Here is a 17,820-nt window from a genome sequence, read left to right on the forward strand (position 1 = left end):
GAAAAATTATACTGAAGTTATGCATCTGTTCAGAGTTTAGCATGCATTCAGGGTTGCAAAGAACAAAGGGGAGCCCAGGACCATGTGAATAAGCAGCCTATGTATTCAAGGCTTGATATTATTCATGTCAAAGTTACTGGAAAACTGCCACTGACTTCCTTGAATCTTCGCTGGGCCTTAAGCACACGTCTAGGCTTGATGCCCTCTGTTCCATTGGACACCATTACATAAACAACATTTGATTTAGCTACAGAAATGCTGATGCTCCCAGGAAGCTGGTGAGTATCATACAAACAAACCTTTGTTCAGAACAAAGGCACTGTAGCAATTAATACATTGTATTGCCTTCAGAACAGCAAACCCAACAATTCTTGTCAAACTATCATTGTTTTGGTGTGTTTCTATAGAAAATGACTGTGAAGGATATTGTCTGGCACTACTCAAGTGAAAGAGTTATAGAGGAATATAAAGTTTTCAATTAATAAATCACGAAACAATGACTCATCAATACTTTATTACTGTATGTTAATTTTTCACATCTCACATTAATACAGCATGCTGTCTTAACGTCCTAGTCATGCTGATGTTTAAACATAAGCCAGAATTTTTCAAAAATCAAGTGCAAACTTATTGCAAAACTCTGATAATCCACATAGGAGTCAAAAAGACACATTTATCTAGTAGGACTGACTAATTAACAGAGACAACTGATTGTGCCGTAAATTGCTAGAATTGTTTTGGTTCATGGTGAGTCTTGTCATATAAAATCAAGAAAATCATCTCAGAAGGCTTGTTAGACTTTTGGTCTATATGAAGGAAGTCAGATCTAAAAAAGAAATAGAATAACTCTTGGAGACAGTTTTAAATAATTTTTAATGAATTTGTATTTTCTATATACAAAGGAATTCCAAACTGCTCCTACTCATCCCATATCCAATGGAGTTATTTCTTGTGTGTAAAATTATCAGCTTGGGAACATAATGGCAAACTGGTTCTTCTTCCCATTACTTGGAAGGGCACTTTAAAACACTTCCACATGAATTGAAACAATTAGATTGACGCGATATAAGCCCTTAACTTAGAGAGATGATAACTCTTATCAGCTGAAATGTGTGAGTGCAGTCCTCCTTGCTCCTGCTAAAGAAAATGGATTAATATAAAGCACCATGTTGGCTCGTTAACCCAAAAGAGAGCTGGAGGTCTGTGATTTCTATATGCTACTGTTGTCTTCTGACTGAAGGAACATAACATCAGTAACATGATGTCATTTCTGCTTTTGACTGGATGACTAAATCTTTGAATGGGTAATGAACAAAAGAATAACAAAGAGCAAGTAATGTTTTCTAGACTACATTTTAGAAGAACAGTCATGGGTAAAAGTTTTGAAAGCTTCCCTATTTTGCAAATGCTTTCATATGGAAATAGTGGTAAACCAAATGATTTAAGTAAAATATATCAGCAGGTGATACAATCTGTCCCTGTCTACTTATGGAAAAATATCAAAGTGTCTGAATTTATCAGTTCTCTGGGTTTGTAGCTGCTGCAAGCTCTCAGCCACACAGCACAGGATCTTACCCACTTCATTCAAGTCTGTAATCAACCTTTTCCAGAGAGGTTATAGCAGGTTTATACTGGGTTCAAAGACAGCTGATGAGTGTAACTAGGGCAGATAAAAATCATAAGCAAAGAGACTGAAAGTTCTCCTACTTCATGTAGAATTTGTTTGTTGGCTTTTCTAAACAGCTGTACTGAAAGAAGGGTGGTAAGTATTACAGGAGAATATGAGAGTCTTTCTGCCTGTATATATGGAAACACATGTACCCTGACTTCAGGATCCTATTCCTTCTCTCTCTTCTCCCCTTGTAACAGTGAAAAAGCAAAAAATGCAACTTCCTATTCATTTTTTTTCCCTGCAGATTTCCCCTTCAGGAACTGCACAGACTTTGACCTGGATACAATAATAATATAGATATATTGCCCTTTTTTTTTTTTTTTTTTTAACCTCTTTTCCTTTGAAGGAAGTTTCAAACGCAATTGTTTCTACTTCGCCCCAAAAGTTGCTGATGGTAGCATTTTTGGAAGAGAGAGAGACAGCTATTTCTGTCTACAAATACCAACAGCAACTGCAGAAAGCCCTCATTGCTCCTTGTATGGCAGGTGATTCGTGTTATGCCTGAGCGGTGCTGGTGGTTTTCTCTAATGCACTTTTACAGGGGAGTCATTTCAAGACACACATATATATATATATATTTATATTTATATGTCTATATATACAAATACACACACATTACCTGTACCAACTGCACGCCCAGACGATCCCAAAGCTGCCGCCTCCTCCCGCCGGGCCCACCCAGGGCCACCCCGTCCCGCCCGCAGGTGGCGCTGCGGGGCCGGGCTGCCCTACGGGCGCTTCCCGGCGGGAAGGGAAACGGGACGGAATGTCTCTCTTTTCCTTCTCCCCCCTCCCCTTTGTAAACTCAGGGAAGTTCGGTCAACTGACCGCGCTGCCTGGAATGAACCCCTGTCCCAGTTGGGAGGCAAAACAAACATCATCTGGACCTAGGGCAGCGCTCGCCCCTCCTGCCTCTCCCCATCCTCGGTCCCGCTCCCCACCAGGCATCACCGCCGGGGCAGCGCAGGGCGGGGGTCCCGGCCCTGCTGCCGAGGCGGGAGCGGGAGCTCTGCGTTCCCTAGGGGAGGTGTGGGAGGAGGAAAAGCGGAGGAGGGAGGATCCGCGAGGATCCAGGTAGATCCAGCTTTTACCGCTCACCAAAAGCCACCAGCAGCAGGACCTCCGCCTCCTCCCTCCCCCCCCATCCCTCCCTCCTCCCCTAACTCCCTCCCTCCGCTGCCCCTCCGCGATGAGACACGGGCCAAGTCGGAGCGCGCCAGCCAGCAGCGGGCTCTGCCAGGGGCACACGGATCGCTTCCATGTCGCCGGGTGACTGGTAGCCCTGCCGAGGCTCCCCCGGGCGGGCCGGGGCTGGGAGCCGGGAGGCAGCTGCCCCGTTGCCGGGGTGCCCCGGCGCGTCCCGCGGGATGCTGGCGGCGGGGGATGCGGAGCCGGCCGCGGAATAACATGGGGGGCGGCCACTCCCACAGGGCGCCCGTCTTCGACGAGAACGAGGACGGTGAGTGCGGAGCTGTCCGCGGTACCAAACCCGCGCTGACCTGGGAGCGGCATCACCGCTGCCCGGGCCGGTCCCGACCCCGCTCCCTCCGGGATCCGCGTAGATCCTCCGGCGGAGCTGCTGCGGGCGCTGCCCGGGGAAGCAGGGGGAAAGCCTGCCTTTGTCCAGCCATCCACACCGAGGGCGTGGGTGTCTGCTTTTAGGCGCAGCTCAATCCTAGCACATCGCCAGCTGGGGTTTGAGCACATGGCAGATAACTTCATACCTGTATTTATGAATGGGCATAATTTTTGAGATGGATGCCCACGTTTTTGTTTTCATTTATAGTCGTCTCTTTGCCCACCTGCCTGTTTTAGATGGTGATATCTCTCAGTCTGTACTTCTTCCATCACCTTTCCTGTCTGAAACTTTTTTTTACCTTGTTCTATTACTCTGAGTTTCTGCTCCCCACCTAGATAATACATCATAAGAAAGTGTATCTTGTAAAGTTTTTGGAAGGCAGTGGAAAAGTTTGCCTAAAATGTGGTGTTTCTTCACTATTTATGCATTTCTGTGTAATTTTCAAATGTAGACTATTTAACTGGAATTATGTGAATGCATTTCAATTAAAATAATTTTGGCTCTTGAGGCAGAGTTAACAGAGCACTCTTAGGAAGCAGATATTTGTATATTATCATAGAAATGTTTTTAATGTTACTTATGGAATAGATGTAGCTGCCTGTCTAGACAAAGGGTGCTTAATTGGGAGTGTATTGGCTCCCCAGAAGTTCCCAATATATTTTATTAGGAAGTGATTGTGCCTAAATAGACTATCACATTGTTTTGGCTTTCTGGGCTTCATAACAAGTCAGAAACATGTATCTTCTGCCCTATATGTTCAGTACACATGGAGATATTTGCATTGTTTTGCTAGTTGGGGGAAAATATCTAAATGCATGTAAAGTGCTTTACTTGCTTTTAAGACAAGACTACCATCCCCTATTCCTTGACAAAGCTTGGTGAGGTGTGGTTTACATTGTTTGTGCGGGGAATGGGACAGATTATTTGCCATTTGTGTATTGTGGTGTCATAACCGTAATTTTCTTGTACTGATATAAAATTTCAGTAATTTACCATAGGTCATGATCTGTAAACAAACAAGAGAGAAAGAACCCCACACACCTCCCCCGAGGTAAAATCTTGATCATGCACAATTAGTCTTGTAATCCTTGAGGTAACACACTGAGAAATACCCAGGAGTGAAAGCATACTGTTAATCTTGTCTAGATGCCCTAAGGGAAAAAGATATCCATGCTTCTGCCTTTGTAAGATTTTAATTGGACTCTCTTGAGTTGGCAGTTTCAATGAATTATTACCACCTTTTTTTTTTCCATGAGACAAAAGCGTGGTCTGTTTTTGAACAAAATGAACAAAGTTCAATAGTAAATTATTGTAGAGATGCCTTCATACCACTTAGTTCTTTTTCCATCAGGAAAATATTTCTGTAATGCAGCCATTATTAACAGCTAATAAAAAAGCACATGAAGCATTTATGGATTTCTATTTTGTCATTATCTATTCTTTGCATGGTTTTGTTTTGTTCTGAGGTGTCTTTCCCCATTATGCATGTTCCTAACATAATCTTTTATTCCTCTTAAGATATCACACTTAGTACAACAATCTAGTTCAGAAGAGTCCATTGCTTTTGAAACAATAACCAATTTCCTATACTACTTAGAAAATACTGTTCAGGATGGCATTTTTCCAAGTACCTAAATCATATAGGAAAATATCTCCTCTTTGAAAATGTATCTTACAGGGTTTAATACAAAATGAAGTTGTTTTTCATATTCCCACTAGTAGCTATAAGAGTCACTGTTTTCCACAATATTGGACTCAATATGGAATAAAAAATAAAGGTAAAGTATAGCAAGAGAAGGTGGATAAGTGGACTTGTTTCTTATGATGATATAATTTTGCTCAAGACTGACAATGCTTATTGATTCAGAGAGAACTGGAATAGGTGAATTGTGTATGAATATGTAGGAATAGTAGAAAGTAAGCTATTTAGTGTATTATGTATAATGTCACAGCTGTCTCAAAATTAGAAAAATGAGCAGAAAAAATATTGTCATTTTATATTCATACATCTTAATGATGGATGTAGAATAAAGCATGAATTTTGGAAGAAAAGGTTTTAAACCATTTATTGTCACTCTGTTGTCATAGAAAAAAAGTTATTTATTCAGTGTACCACTTAACAAATAAATATATGGAAATAGTGTGTGAAGAGCACCCAGGTACTGCCTGACAAGTCTACAGAGTGTCTGTTCCAGAGTTAAAACTCATGCTTTCTGGTGAGAAGAGATGCTGATCCATTGAGTGGATCTAAAAACTGTAAGTTGCATGTAGACTCCCTACCATATGTAGGATAATAAAAAAATGATCCAACCAGAAACCTGAACTACATACTGTTAGTCCCCAGCTATTACAAACAGTATAACACATCATTATCATATGCTGATCTTTTTAAAAGCTGTAGTACATACCATTTTTACTAGCTACATTAGTTCTCTATGTTCCATTTTTGTTGGATCTCCCAGAACTTCACTCTTTGAATGGTTAGAAACATCTGTTTTCCTGACTGTATGTTTCTTAACCTATTTATAATATTTCCGTTTAATTCAATTTTTTTGTTATTTTAAACTGCTCTCCCCGCTCCAGAATTACTCCAGTGCTCTAATAGGCAGCAAAAATGTCCCCTCTCACTCTTTGATTTGTAGGGAAACCTTTTCTAATTTTCTCTTATTTCTACTGCTTTATCGCTTCCTGTGCCCCTCATCTGTCTGCATTTGAACCTGTCTTGGTAGCACACAGATAACCCAAATTACACAGAGAATTGCAAGGGAGTTTTCAGCAGGACCCTGAGTACGAAAAAAATGCTTCCTATTCTCTACTGGAAATAACTCTTCTAGTACAGCCTTTAATAATATGCTCTTTTCAAGGATGTATCGTGTGGATAGTTCTGTCACCATGTGATCAGTTAGCCCACCAGTGCCTTGCTCAGTAATTTCCATTGATGAGCTTCAATCTACATTAGAAATTTGTGGTGTTCTTATGTACATGACTGAATTTTGGTCCATTTCTATTATTCATAGTCTCAAAGATGATCACCCACTTCTTTCCTTGCATCGCTCTGATTCTTCATTACTTTACTCAGTGTTTTGAATTATCACCATTCTGTTAAGCTCCATGCCAGTGATCAAGACCACTGATTATTTTGTGTAAGTATTCAGTTGGATCATTTCCAGACTTAATCTCCTTTGCTGTTAACCCCTGTCAGCTTCATAATTCCCATCTCTAAATAACATTTTCCCTGTGTTACTGTCATGGTTAACCCCAAACAGCGAGTCAGTCCCACAGAGCCACTCGCTCACTCCCCTGTGATGGGATGAGGGAGAGAACTGGAAAAATAAAAGGGACAAAAATCATGGGTTGACATAAAGACAACTTAGTAGGGAAAAAAAAGACGTGCACACAAGCAAAACAAAACAAGCTTCCAATGGACATGCAGGTGTTCAGCCATCTCCAGGAAAGCAGGGCTCCATCACACCTAACACTAACTTGGGAAGACAAAGCCCTGTTGTCATTTAGGGTCAGCTGTCCTGGATGTGCCCCCTCCCAACTCCTTGTGCACCCTCACTCTCCTCACTGGTGGGCTGGGGTGAGGAGCATAAAAGGCTTTGACGCTGTGTAAGTCCTATCAGCACTACTTCAGCACAAATCCCAAACATAGCCTCAAACTAGCTGCTATGAAGAAAATTAACTGTATTCCAGACAAAACTAGCACAGATGCCCACCTTGCATTTTACCAGTTAATCCTCAAATTGTTCAGCTTTGCTTATACTTTCTTATACATACATCTTCACTGAAATTGAGAAAAATTAAATTTAAACCAACTCTACCATGTACAAAATAAGTTTGTCATCGAGCAGAAATATGTGGTTATTTGTGTGCAAACAACTTCTGGTAAAACCATATTGTATTTATCTAATTTTTTCTTCTTAACCTAAGTTAAAGCACAACAAAAGCCTGGAAAGACCAGGGTATAGAGTCCTTTGTTTGCCTAGAGCTTGTACTGTGGCTAAAGATATGGGAAAGTATGTTTCATTTCTTGATATTTATTGCTGTACATGTTGGATAGACAACTAGGTCTGGTGTAGCAGCATCACTACCTCTTATCAAAGCTAGATACTTAAATGGTGTGGAACTGTAATGCTTTTTCAGACATTTAAAAAGTACTTTTAAGCAAGATACTACACTAATTGTGTAGTCAATTCAGGTAAAACAATCTCATTTTGGTTAATACTGCTGAAGCAAAGGAACTTGACTCCCTTCACCTTGAATATTTCCTATTTCATAAGAACTACCCTTTCCCGAATATATGTATCTAGTACTAACAACAGGAGACCAAAGGAGTAAATTTTTCCTCATGTTCAACTCTTCAGAAATAGCAATATGTTCATAAGAATGTCAATAGAAGAGTGAGGGGAATATTCACCAATGTTCATAGCAAATTCTCAGTAAATATCATAAGTAATGACTATATTAGCAATATAGTGACAAAGAGTGTCTTTCATGCTGGATTTTCTTGATGGTGCTCAGTTAAAACTTCAATCATATTTAAGAGGTGAAAGTGAAATAGTTAAAAAGGGTCATTTAGAAAAGACCTGACACAGGAGACCTGACACTTCCAAATAGTAATAACGTATTTGTATACATTGTGGTGGAAGATGCAAAGGAAAGGATAAGAAACAAAGCTTTAGAAGCTAGAAGTTGGCTCTGCCAAGTGATATAGCAGTTGTATTTGATTATTTGGGGCTTAAAAAGTCAGTTTTGGTACAGTTACTTTTAGAAATAAGTGTACTGAACGTTTAAAGAGTTTGTTTTTATTTTTGTGGTACACGATTACATTTAAGTAAATATGTATTTCCAAAGAGCTTTTCACTGAGCATCCTGAAGCTGCAGAGCTCAAACACACCTTTATGGAGGTCAGTGTGACATGTTGTGCCTCAGTAATGTAGTCTTGTGTGCAGGAAATGAGGCATAGCAACATGCCTCGACTTATTTCTCCATGGCCAGAAGTTGTTTCACTGTAGTGCTTATGTATCTACTTAACTCCAAGGAAGTGCTGAAGTCCCACTTTGCCTGAGTCATAAGGCTTTATTCTGCTATAGTGTCATAACTACAAAGCTCAATGGAAATCTTATGTACTAGAGAATATAGCATCCATCCTCTGGAGTTAAACTTCCAATTTGAAGTTGTAATTTAAAATTGATTTCTACACCTCCTGTTTCGAAAAGCCTTCAGCTTAAATGAAGGGTTTAAAATTGTTGTTGAGCTTCAGAAAGCATCATTATTAAATGGCCAGCTGCTGAAAACACCATCTTGTACTAAAAGCCTAAAAGCCAGATGCAGAGCCTAAGAAAAATGCCTGTAATTAGTATGGATTCAGGTAGCTAAATTCAGAGCATGATGACTGAATTTATATAAAGTGCAATGAAAGCTGAAGAACTGTAAAGTCACATAGGGAAAAATGACACGCAAGAGTTTCACATGGAACCAATTTAAAGCAATGGTTAAATGTCAAAAGGAGTCAGATTCAAACCAGAGTATGCAGTGCCCAGTTACTGTCAGTGATATGATAGTGCTCATCATCCTGCTGCCACAAAGCTATAAATGTCTGAGGCGGTTGTGTAGCTGCTGCACAGAACTCAAGTCACAGGGCTAATAACACACTCTTTCAAAAACTAATTGTTTCATAAAATGCAGCCCTACAGAATGGTTAAATAAAGGGTTTAGAATCTAAATACCTTCTGTTAGAGAAAGTAGCAAATGTTGGGTGAGGATCAATATTTCTGCTGGATTTTTAGTTTGTTCTTGGAAGTTCTATGGTGTGTTACATTGCATTTTCATTTTTTCTTTGGAAAGATGAATATTCCGGTTCCCTTTAGAACTGGATTGGGTAGGAATACAACATTGTGACTTAAAAAACTGCTCAAAAGCAGTTTTGTTGAAAACCACAGCTGCTGAAGGCATTATTTTATGCTGGATAATAATGTTTTAGATAAATTAGATCCAGACTATTTGATTTATTTTATTTTATTTTATTTTTTGTTTTATGACCATTTTGAATTTTATACAATTTTATTTTCTATTTATTTAACTTCAGACAGGAAGTCATCATTATGTGTAGTGCAATACACTCCAGAATCCCTCCTACTATTGTCTGTACAAACACAGAACAAAATAGTGATAAGTGTCAAGCGTACACTTACAGCATGATATGAGACAGTAGGAGAATATAGACAGAAGGGAGAGCACAGAACAACAATATGCTAATTTCAGGCAGTCACAGAGGTACCAACTCCCAAACTGGTATCAACAGTTTCCATGGTCTGTGCTGAAGGAGGTTCAGAAGAAATATCAGAGCTTTGCAATCACCATCAGCCGTTATCTTCCTCATCAGGCTTTGGTACAATGCACACAAATAATGTGGACCTCTTCAGACACTAAATGGTAATTGTTGGTGAAATTTAATACTAGATCACAGTTTTGCCTTTTCTACAGGGAGCTCTAAAGAAGATGAATCTGGAACTTCCATCTTAGCTTCTTGCTGCCTCAAATGAGCTGCATATCTGTTCCAGCATTTGACTGTCCTAAAAATACTGTGTGATAACACATTAACCTCACATTGTCAGGATTAAAACAAGGATCCTTTCAAGGGACATCTAAAGTATTTGCCAATTTTAATTTACCATCATGCGCATTCAACAAAATCTGTGCCAGCAATGGTTTTGAGATGGACATGATGAATTTTCAAGATTCTTCCTAATAATACTTTCTACAATTTCAAGATTTAGTTTTCTGCTTTGGTGGAAACATCCTGGTCAGGACCTCCCTCTTAAACAAAGGCATCATGTAAGTCTTTGCTGTTTCTTTTGTAGACTTCCAAAATCTACAAAAATGCCTGTCATGACACCTACCTGTTAAGGAATTTCTTATTGGCTTATCTAGGAAGTGTAACTGCTCGGGAAAGGTAACATTTTACCCATGTAGCAATACATGTTATGCAGTGGGCCTGGATATAAGACAGGTTTTTTGCATAACTAAGCATAAATAATTCGAAACTAACCAATCATCAAGAAAGATAGGCTTAGAGACTCCTATTCAAGATCAGGGAAAATTCTGATTATGAAATTAACTGTAAGAAAAAAAGATTATTGTCTCAATCTCAACACCATTGCTTTTGCAATCCCTCCTTCACAAATTCAGACATTGTCTTCCACACCTACCCAGAGATGTTTCTTGCAGTGAAAAGGTTCTGCTCCTTCAACTGTGTTGCTGTTTTTTCTGTGCCAAGGAGCAGGCTTTCAGAGAGCTGGGTTTTGCAGGACTGGAAAAACCGAATGGTGGAAGAGGCAACAAACTGAGTAGCAAATGTTTGGTTCTTCCAGGACAAATGGTTTTCAAATGTGCAGAGATATTAAACTGACTCTACTTCTCAATATTGACTTCACTCCCAGTAGAGTTCAAAAGATCTGACAACTTTACCACAGAACAAGGGGGAACAAATCTATCTCATCCCACCTGGCTTCAGTGTGACAGCTACTGGGTCATTGACAGCATTTGTCATGAAAGTGAAAGAATTCCTTGATATGGATGTGTGAATGTAGCTCCCAGGTGGGAATGCAGTTTTTTGGGAACCTTGTGTACCATACTGCCCAATGACTGAAGGAATTTCATCCTGGAATCAAATGTTGTACCTGACTGAATTAGAAAATGGCCAAGTAAATATTTGGAAAAAAAACATAGTAACGAATTATGATCTTGCTCATAGATTGTGAAAGAAAGTAGGTCCTATCTTACCAGAACTGTCTTTGTACAGTCCCTTCTTAACGTCAGCATAAAACCAAAGAAGGCAGGGTTTTGTTGGATAAGCACAGGACTCTCCTTTTTTTTTTTTTATTTCTCATTAAAAAGCAAGGTTGGGAAAGCAGAAGGCAAAACCTTCTTGAAGCAAAACCTGGTGGGCAGTGACACCCGTGACTAAGCACTGAAGGGTGGAATAGAGGAAAGATTGTCAAATTAATCTTGGAGGCTTCACAAGATTTTGACTTAGTGAGCTAATGCTGAAATAATGGGAAGGTGTGGAAAAGGTTGCTACTGAGATCAATCAATACAAGGCAAAAATTTCTGAGAGAATATTCAATTAAAAAGGACAATTTTTAGTTCAGTTTGGTAGAGGAACTTCACAGTACCCTATTACATAAAACACATTAGGGGAAGGAATCAAAAGTAGGGGATACACACCAAACTTAGCAGGAAAGGCATGGACTTTTCAGAGGGGGAAGAGCAGCAGTAGTAAGCAGTGTGCACATCAGGAGGTCTGATCTCTCTTGAGCACAGTTCTACTTAATTTCATGGACTAGTTAAATTGATTACCTTGAATGACATTACTTACTGCCGAATGCAAGCCTATGTTGAACTGTTGCCTAATTTGCTGTTGTGAACACCGTGTATATGGGAGCTTCCCTGCAACAGGAAAAAGTATAAGATAATTATTATACAAAGATCGAAAACTGCAAAGATCAATAAAAGTTGTTTTCTTAACTAAATTATCCTCTGAGTTTCCTTGGACTCAATCACAATTTGGCATGGATAGTAAATACAAGCTCTTTGCAGAAAAAGAACAGGCAAATGTCTTGGGTGTTTTTTTCCTATGGTTAAAGAAGAACAAAGCTGGTTTACTATCTAGTGTTCAGTCTCTTATCCATTATGTATTTTGAAGAATAACACTGGCTTTTATTTGTCTGCACTTGATCCCAGGAAACTACTTGCTGTACTAGAAATGCATGTTGGTATCACACTGTGTCTGCAGATGAGCACTGGTGGGGCCCAAGATGCCTACAGCCTCTCGGTACAAGGGGATGTTGGGCTTTAATACATTCTTCAGGACCTAGAACTGATTCTCTTAATACAGTATTTCATGGAACATCCTTTGATTTAATGTTAAACTCTTAGAAATTAACAGTATACTGTTTAAATGATACATCACATGTATACAGTACTTTTTTATAGTTAGGCCAATATGTACTATGTATACTATAGCACAGTACTCCACTTTTATAAAACACATATTTCTGGAGAAAAAAGGAAAGAATGAAGGCATCTGTGCATTGGCAAGTACTACCAGCCTTTCCCTTTGAGATTCCTCACTTACCCAGATCTAACAAATATAACGAAAATGCAGCATGTGACCCGTATTCGGGTTGTCCTCAGAAAAATCTTAATGTTATACATTGGTCTATTCTCTTAGCCAATCAACATTCACCTCAAATGTCCATCAACAAGGCACTCTAAGAGTAGGGTTGTACTTTTGTATCACAGAAATGAAGACTTTCTTCCTTTTGTTCCCAAACAAGTTATTTTCCTCTCTGATAACAAGACTTGTTTACATGCAGTTATCTTTCACCTGCTCAGTTTGACCTCATCTTTAGCTTCCTTAATTTCCACATTGACTCCTATAAACATGTGTATTTTAATAAGTAAATGAAAGAGTCTGAAGGGACAAGTTAGGACTTGCAAGACAATTAGACAGTTCTAGTTTTAATCACTGGAATTTGAACCCTGCACAAAAATGTTCGTAAAAGTCAGATGCCTCTTCTGAAATCACCACCTCCTTTCTAAAGGCTGTCTGTCAGCTTTCTGTGTTTTCTGATCTGGCATTCTTTGTCTGCCAGGAAACCTAGCAGTATGGAACCAAAGAAAGTTTACTGGAGATTTGGCCCTTACGGATAGGGTTTAGTGGTGGAATTTGCAGAGTTAGGTTTGTGGTTGGACTCAAAGATTTTAAAAGTCTTTTCCTAAATAATTCTATTGTTCTATGATTTCAGTTTATTTCACTGGTAGTTGGTCTGTCAGGGTTCTTCTTCCAGTTTTGCATATGATTAATTTCTATTGCAACTAATGGAAGATTCATTACATCTATAATCAGTTTTTCTCCTACACCCCTTTTCTGTGATCGTGGTCACAGGTCTTTGATACAAAACTATCAAATTCTATAATACTTTTATACTTAGAAATGTTGTACTGTATTTTCTGATACAGTTATTAAGTGCAATGTAGACACTAAGTTAGTGTCATTCATTCCAAAATTATGGCAACGGTATTTTCCTTTTAAATTAAAGGAACTCTTCCACTGAAGGAACCACTAGAGTTGGTGGCAGCCTATTATAGAGGTTTTTGAGGCTCTAATGATAAGTAAACATAGTTGTTGAATCTGAAGTTTATTTCCTGAGTTTTATATCCCTGTAAGTGTTTTCTTCATAATATCATAACATAGTATGAAATTCCATACTTTATATTTCATTAATCCTATTTTACATTGAAAATGATTGTTTCAGATATATTCATCAAATCTACCTATAGTTTGTTTATCTGACTCAAAATAAGACTGTAAAAATAAGAATGTGATTTATGCTATTTGGCTTCCTACTTCTATCTGGCAGTATTTTATTGATTTTGAATTTTATTTCGACTTTCTTTCTGATTTTCTATCTTTTTTTTTTTTTTTAATATGTTGATTCCAGTTCTTTGAAATTTGGAAACATTTAAATAAGTTCTACACCTTATGTACTTTTCTGCCCTGTCATTTTTTGTTTGGTGTAATTCTGAATGAAATAGGACACTGACTTTGTCATTGTATTTCTAACACTGTTCTGTGTAAGAAAGACTTGTATTTAGTAAGATAAATATACTACAAAGCAACCTACTGCAAATGTGCAAATGGATGGACAAAATGTATTTTCTTTCTTTTTCCTACTTTTGCAGCAATAAGGGAATACCTGCTGTTCCTTATTTAAGATATAAAAAAGCAAATTGAGTTAATCCTTCCAATAATTATTATTTCCTTTTGATATTGTTCTGCCTCCCTTGCTGAGCAATGAGAACTGTCCTTAGCTACCTTGTTAAAGCAGAGATGCAATATAATCACAAAATCACTGTTAGCCTCCTGAGTGTCCTTCACACCTTTCTGAAACTATCTTCCACTTCCCACTGGATTGCTTTCACATTATGTTATAAAGATTGATTTTATGCCTTTTGGGGTAAGGTTTAGATAAATCTTTGTCCAAGCTGTAAAGCCTGAAAATACTTTTGGGGCAATAGCACACCTTAAACACTGTGAACTGCTACACAGAGCTCAAAGTCAAAGAACAAGATCATGCTTGAGAAGTAGGAAAAAGTAATTATTTTAAATCCAGCTTCATATTTTACTGTTTTAGCACATGAAAACCACAGATATACATAATCTTATGTGCAGGTCATTGCTGTAAAACAAAGTTAACCTTTATTGAGATTGGCTTGGATATAATGGGAGTAACAGATTACAAGAAGCCTTCTGCAGCTTCATGAGATTCTTCTTTGCCCAGACTTGGCATGTAATTTTTCAGCAGCAGCACGCCAATTATGCTATTATTGCAATATCTTTTCCAGCCCAGTGACAGGTCTTTGAGGTCTCTTGCTAAAGTTTTTAAGCTAATATTATTAAACTAGATTTTTTTTAATGGTGTAAACAATAATAGCAGATGAATATACCTTAGAAAGAGAAATACATTTCAAGTGTGAAATTCTCCACAAAAATCTCAGTGTTGAAAGACATTATTGAAGGATTTATTGATCTTTATTGAAAAAAATTGTCAGTGCTAAGTGCCATGAGATTTTGCTGGAAAGGAGTCATAGAGTAGAGAACTTTTCCTGTTGATCCTAACTTTCAGTGGGGCAATCATTGTTCTTTTGGAATTTGGGAACTCCCTATTGATGAATGGGAGAAGAGAGCAGATAGAGAAAAGCTGCATGGGCAGCTTTCAAAATAGCAAAAAAAAATGTACTTAGCACCACCAGGTCTAACCTGTCCTGTATTATTACTATTACAGGTTGGGAAAGGGACTGGAAAGCAGCTTCATAGACATTGGCTGTGGAAGGCAGGGTATCCAAGTGGAACTTGTCTGGTGGTTAGGAAAATTCCAGATGTTGCTAGGATAGCATCTGCTCTCTGAATGGCTTTTCTCAATACTTTTCTGAGGGTGAGGAGAGATCATGTGTGCTTTTTAGAAAAGATTAAGTAAGGTGTGGCAGTGAAGAGATACCACATTTTCAGTAGTCTCAAGCACTTATGCTGAGTGCTACCTTGACTTCAGATCATTGGTGCTCCTAAGCCAGGAGCCATCAGTCTGTCTCAAAGGTGTCAGATGGAGCTCAGTCATGGATTTTAAAAGCATTAATAGGAGGCAACCCTTTCAGTGTAGTTGCTGTCCATTACAGAGAAAAGATTACTGCTTGTGGCATTCAGTTTTCTCACTTGTGACACGCAGAGAATTTTGAATGCTTCCCTGGGCGTACAAATATTAATGAGTAACTAAAGGCTGCTCTCAGCCTCTCAAGATCTTTCTGTGCTAGGTAGATCATATCCATCTTTTGTTCCACAGACATTTGTGGATTAATGACATCCTGAATTTTTGAGTGACAGGATGTCCTGTATGTTGCAAATAACCTCCTGCAGTGCTACATTCCAATTTGGAAAAGAAGAATACAGCCCAGCAGATCACCCAGGAAAGGTTGCTGACTAATGTCATATGCAATATGTTTCTTCTAGTCTTTAGTGATATGAAGCTGATTTCTAGTAATTTTCCCAACTTTTTTTTTAAAAAAAAGGGGGGGAAAGGACAGGATAGACCTGGTGATGGGACTTAAGCTTTTTTCCCACTATTTTGAAAGCTTCCATTCTGTACTATCAAGAAGCCAATGTTGTTTAATATTATTTCCAAAACTGGCAGAGGAACCTCTATCTACTGATTTACCATTTTATCCTGGTTAATAAAATATAATACAGTGATATATATATTTTTAGAGAAAATCTCTCTCTTTCTCTTTCTCTTTCTCCCTATATAAACACAGATATTTTTGTATGTACGGTACTCATAAAAAAAACCCAGTATATGAGGTAGGGAATTCTAGAACTGAGTCACCAGTACTCATTATTTTCATCTAACATCTGTAATTAAACTTATTTGAGGTTCTATTTCTGTGATTATACAGAATTGGTATAAGCACATTTAATGCCACAGAATGTTTCAGGCATTTAGACTAACAAGCCTTCTGCTACACTGAGTAATTTTATCCCCTACAGCTCACTATTTGTTTGTGCTTTGCACCTAATAACTTCTGTGGTTAAAATTAGAAGTTATGTTCTTTCCATTAATATCTGTCAGCTACCCACTCTGTTCACCAAGTGAATCTTTTTATTTATTCCTGTTGTGTGGTGATATAAGGTAAATCTTTGTAAGTTAAGTTATGGTTTTGAGAGTCTACTGACCTTCTACTACTAATGCCAGCCCTCAGCTATAACCTGGGAATGGTGGCTGGTCTGAAGTCCTCCTCCTCCCCCTCTGACCTCCTCCCCCTCTGGATTTGGTTTGTTTTGTAAGTGTATCTGTGTTTGTTTTGCTTTAAATCTTTCATATTTCACTTCTGTTGTGGTTTAGTCCCAGCCAGCAACTAAGTACCACACACCTGCTCACTCACTTCATCCCACTCCCCAGTAGGATAGGGAGGAAAATTGGAAAAAAGTAAAATGTGTGGGTTGAGATAAGAACATAATTGAAATAAAGTAAATTATAATTATAACAATGATAATAATAATAATAAACAACACTCTGCTAAATACTAAGAAGAAAATTAACTCTATTCCATCTGAAACCAGGGCAACTCCTAATCTTAGTAGTGGATAGATAAGACCAAGTACCTGATTGCTTTATTCATATTTACTGTTTTCAGCAATGCATGGTCCTATCAGCTTTGGTGTAATTGCTTGTGGCGTGTAAATAAGCATATAGTGCTTTTGGAAAACTCCACAAAAGAGTATGGCGTAATAAACACTTGAAGAAAAGCACCAAGACCAGTGTTTACAGAGCCATAGTGTTGTCTACTCTCCTGTATGGTTCCGAATCATGGGTCATTTACCGCCACCACCTGCGTATCCTAGAACGCTTCCATCAACGCTACCTCTGCACAATCCTAAACATCCACTGGTCAGATTATGTGACCAATACATCTGTTCTAGAACAAGCAGCAGTCACAAGTATTGAGGCCATGTTGATGAGAACACAGCTGGGCTGGGCAGGGTATGTCTCCAGGATGAAGGACCACCACCTCCCCAAGATCTTGCTTTATGGTGAACTTGCCACCGGCTGCCGCAAGAGAGGAGCCCCGAAGAAAAGATACAAGGACTCCCTGAAACAACATCTCAGCCTTGGCCATATTGATCACCATAACTGGTCTACTCTGGCCTCCAATCGGGAGGCCTGGAGACACACCATCTATAACGCAGCTGTCTCCTTTGAGAACACACGCAGGATCACTCTCGAGGAGAAAAGGCAACGCAGAAAGAACCGTGTGTTGCAGAATACACCATCTAAGGAGTCTTTCTGCTGTGCCTTTTGCAATCGGATATGTCTGTCTCGTATTGGACTCATAAGTCACCAACGTGCCTGTAACAAATGTGGTTAGAGCCTTCCCAAATCTTCGTTCGCGAAGCCCAACCATGAAAAGTAAATAAGCATACATATAAATAACTTGAAAATAAGCATAT

The 17,820-nt window shown here is 38.8% G+C and overlaps 1 protein-coding gene across 1 annotated transcript in view; it reads left to right on the top strand.

Annotated features, from left to right (window-relative positions):
- The first annotated feature begins 2,700 nt into the window (after positions 1 to 2,700).
- The window catches only part of STK32B (serine/threonine kinase 32B), a 176,507-nt gene continuing 161,387 nt past the window's right edge, over positions 2,701 to 17,820 (top strand). Inside the window, exon 1 of the mRNA XM_051798294.1 lies at positions 2,701 to 3,131. Coding sequence (XP_051654254.1) covers positions 3,056 to 3,131 — 76 coding nt within the window. The 5' untranslated portion in view covers positions 2,701 to 3,055. The remainder of the gene's footprint in view (positions 3,132 to 17,820) is intronic.

The sequence above is a fragment of the Manacus candei genome, unplaced genomic scaffold (assembly GCF_025592945.1).
Source record: "Manacus candei isolate 608988 ecotype Guabito, Panama unplaced genomic scaffold, ASM2559294v1 h1tg000048l, whole genome shotgun sequence".
Lineage (NCBI taxonomy): Eukaryota > Metazoa > Chordata > Aves > Passeriformes > Pipridae > Manacus > Manacus candei.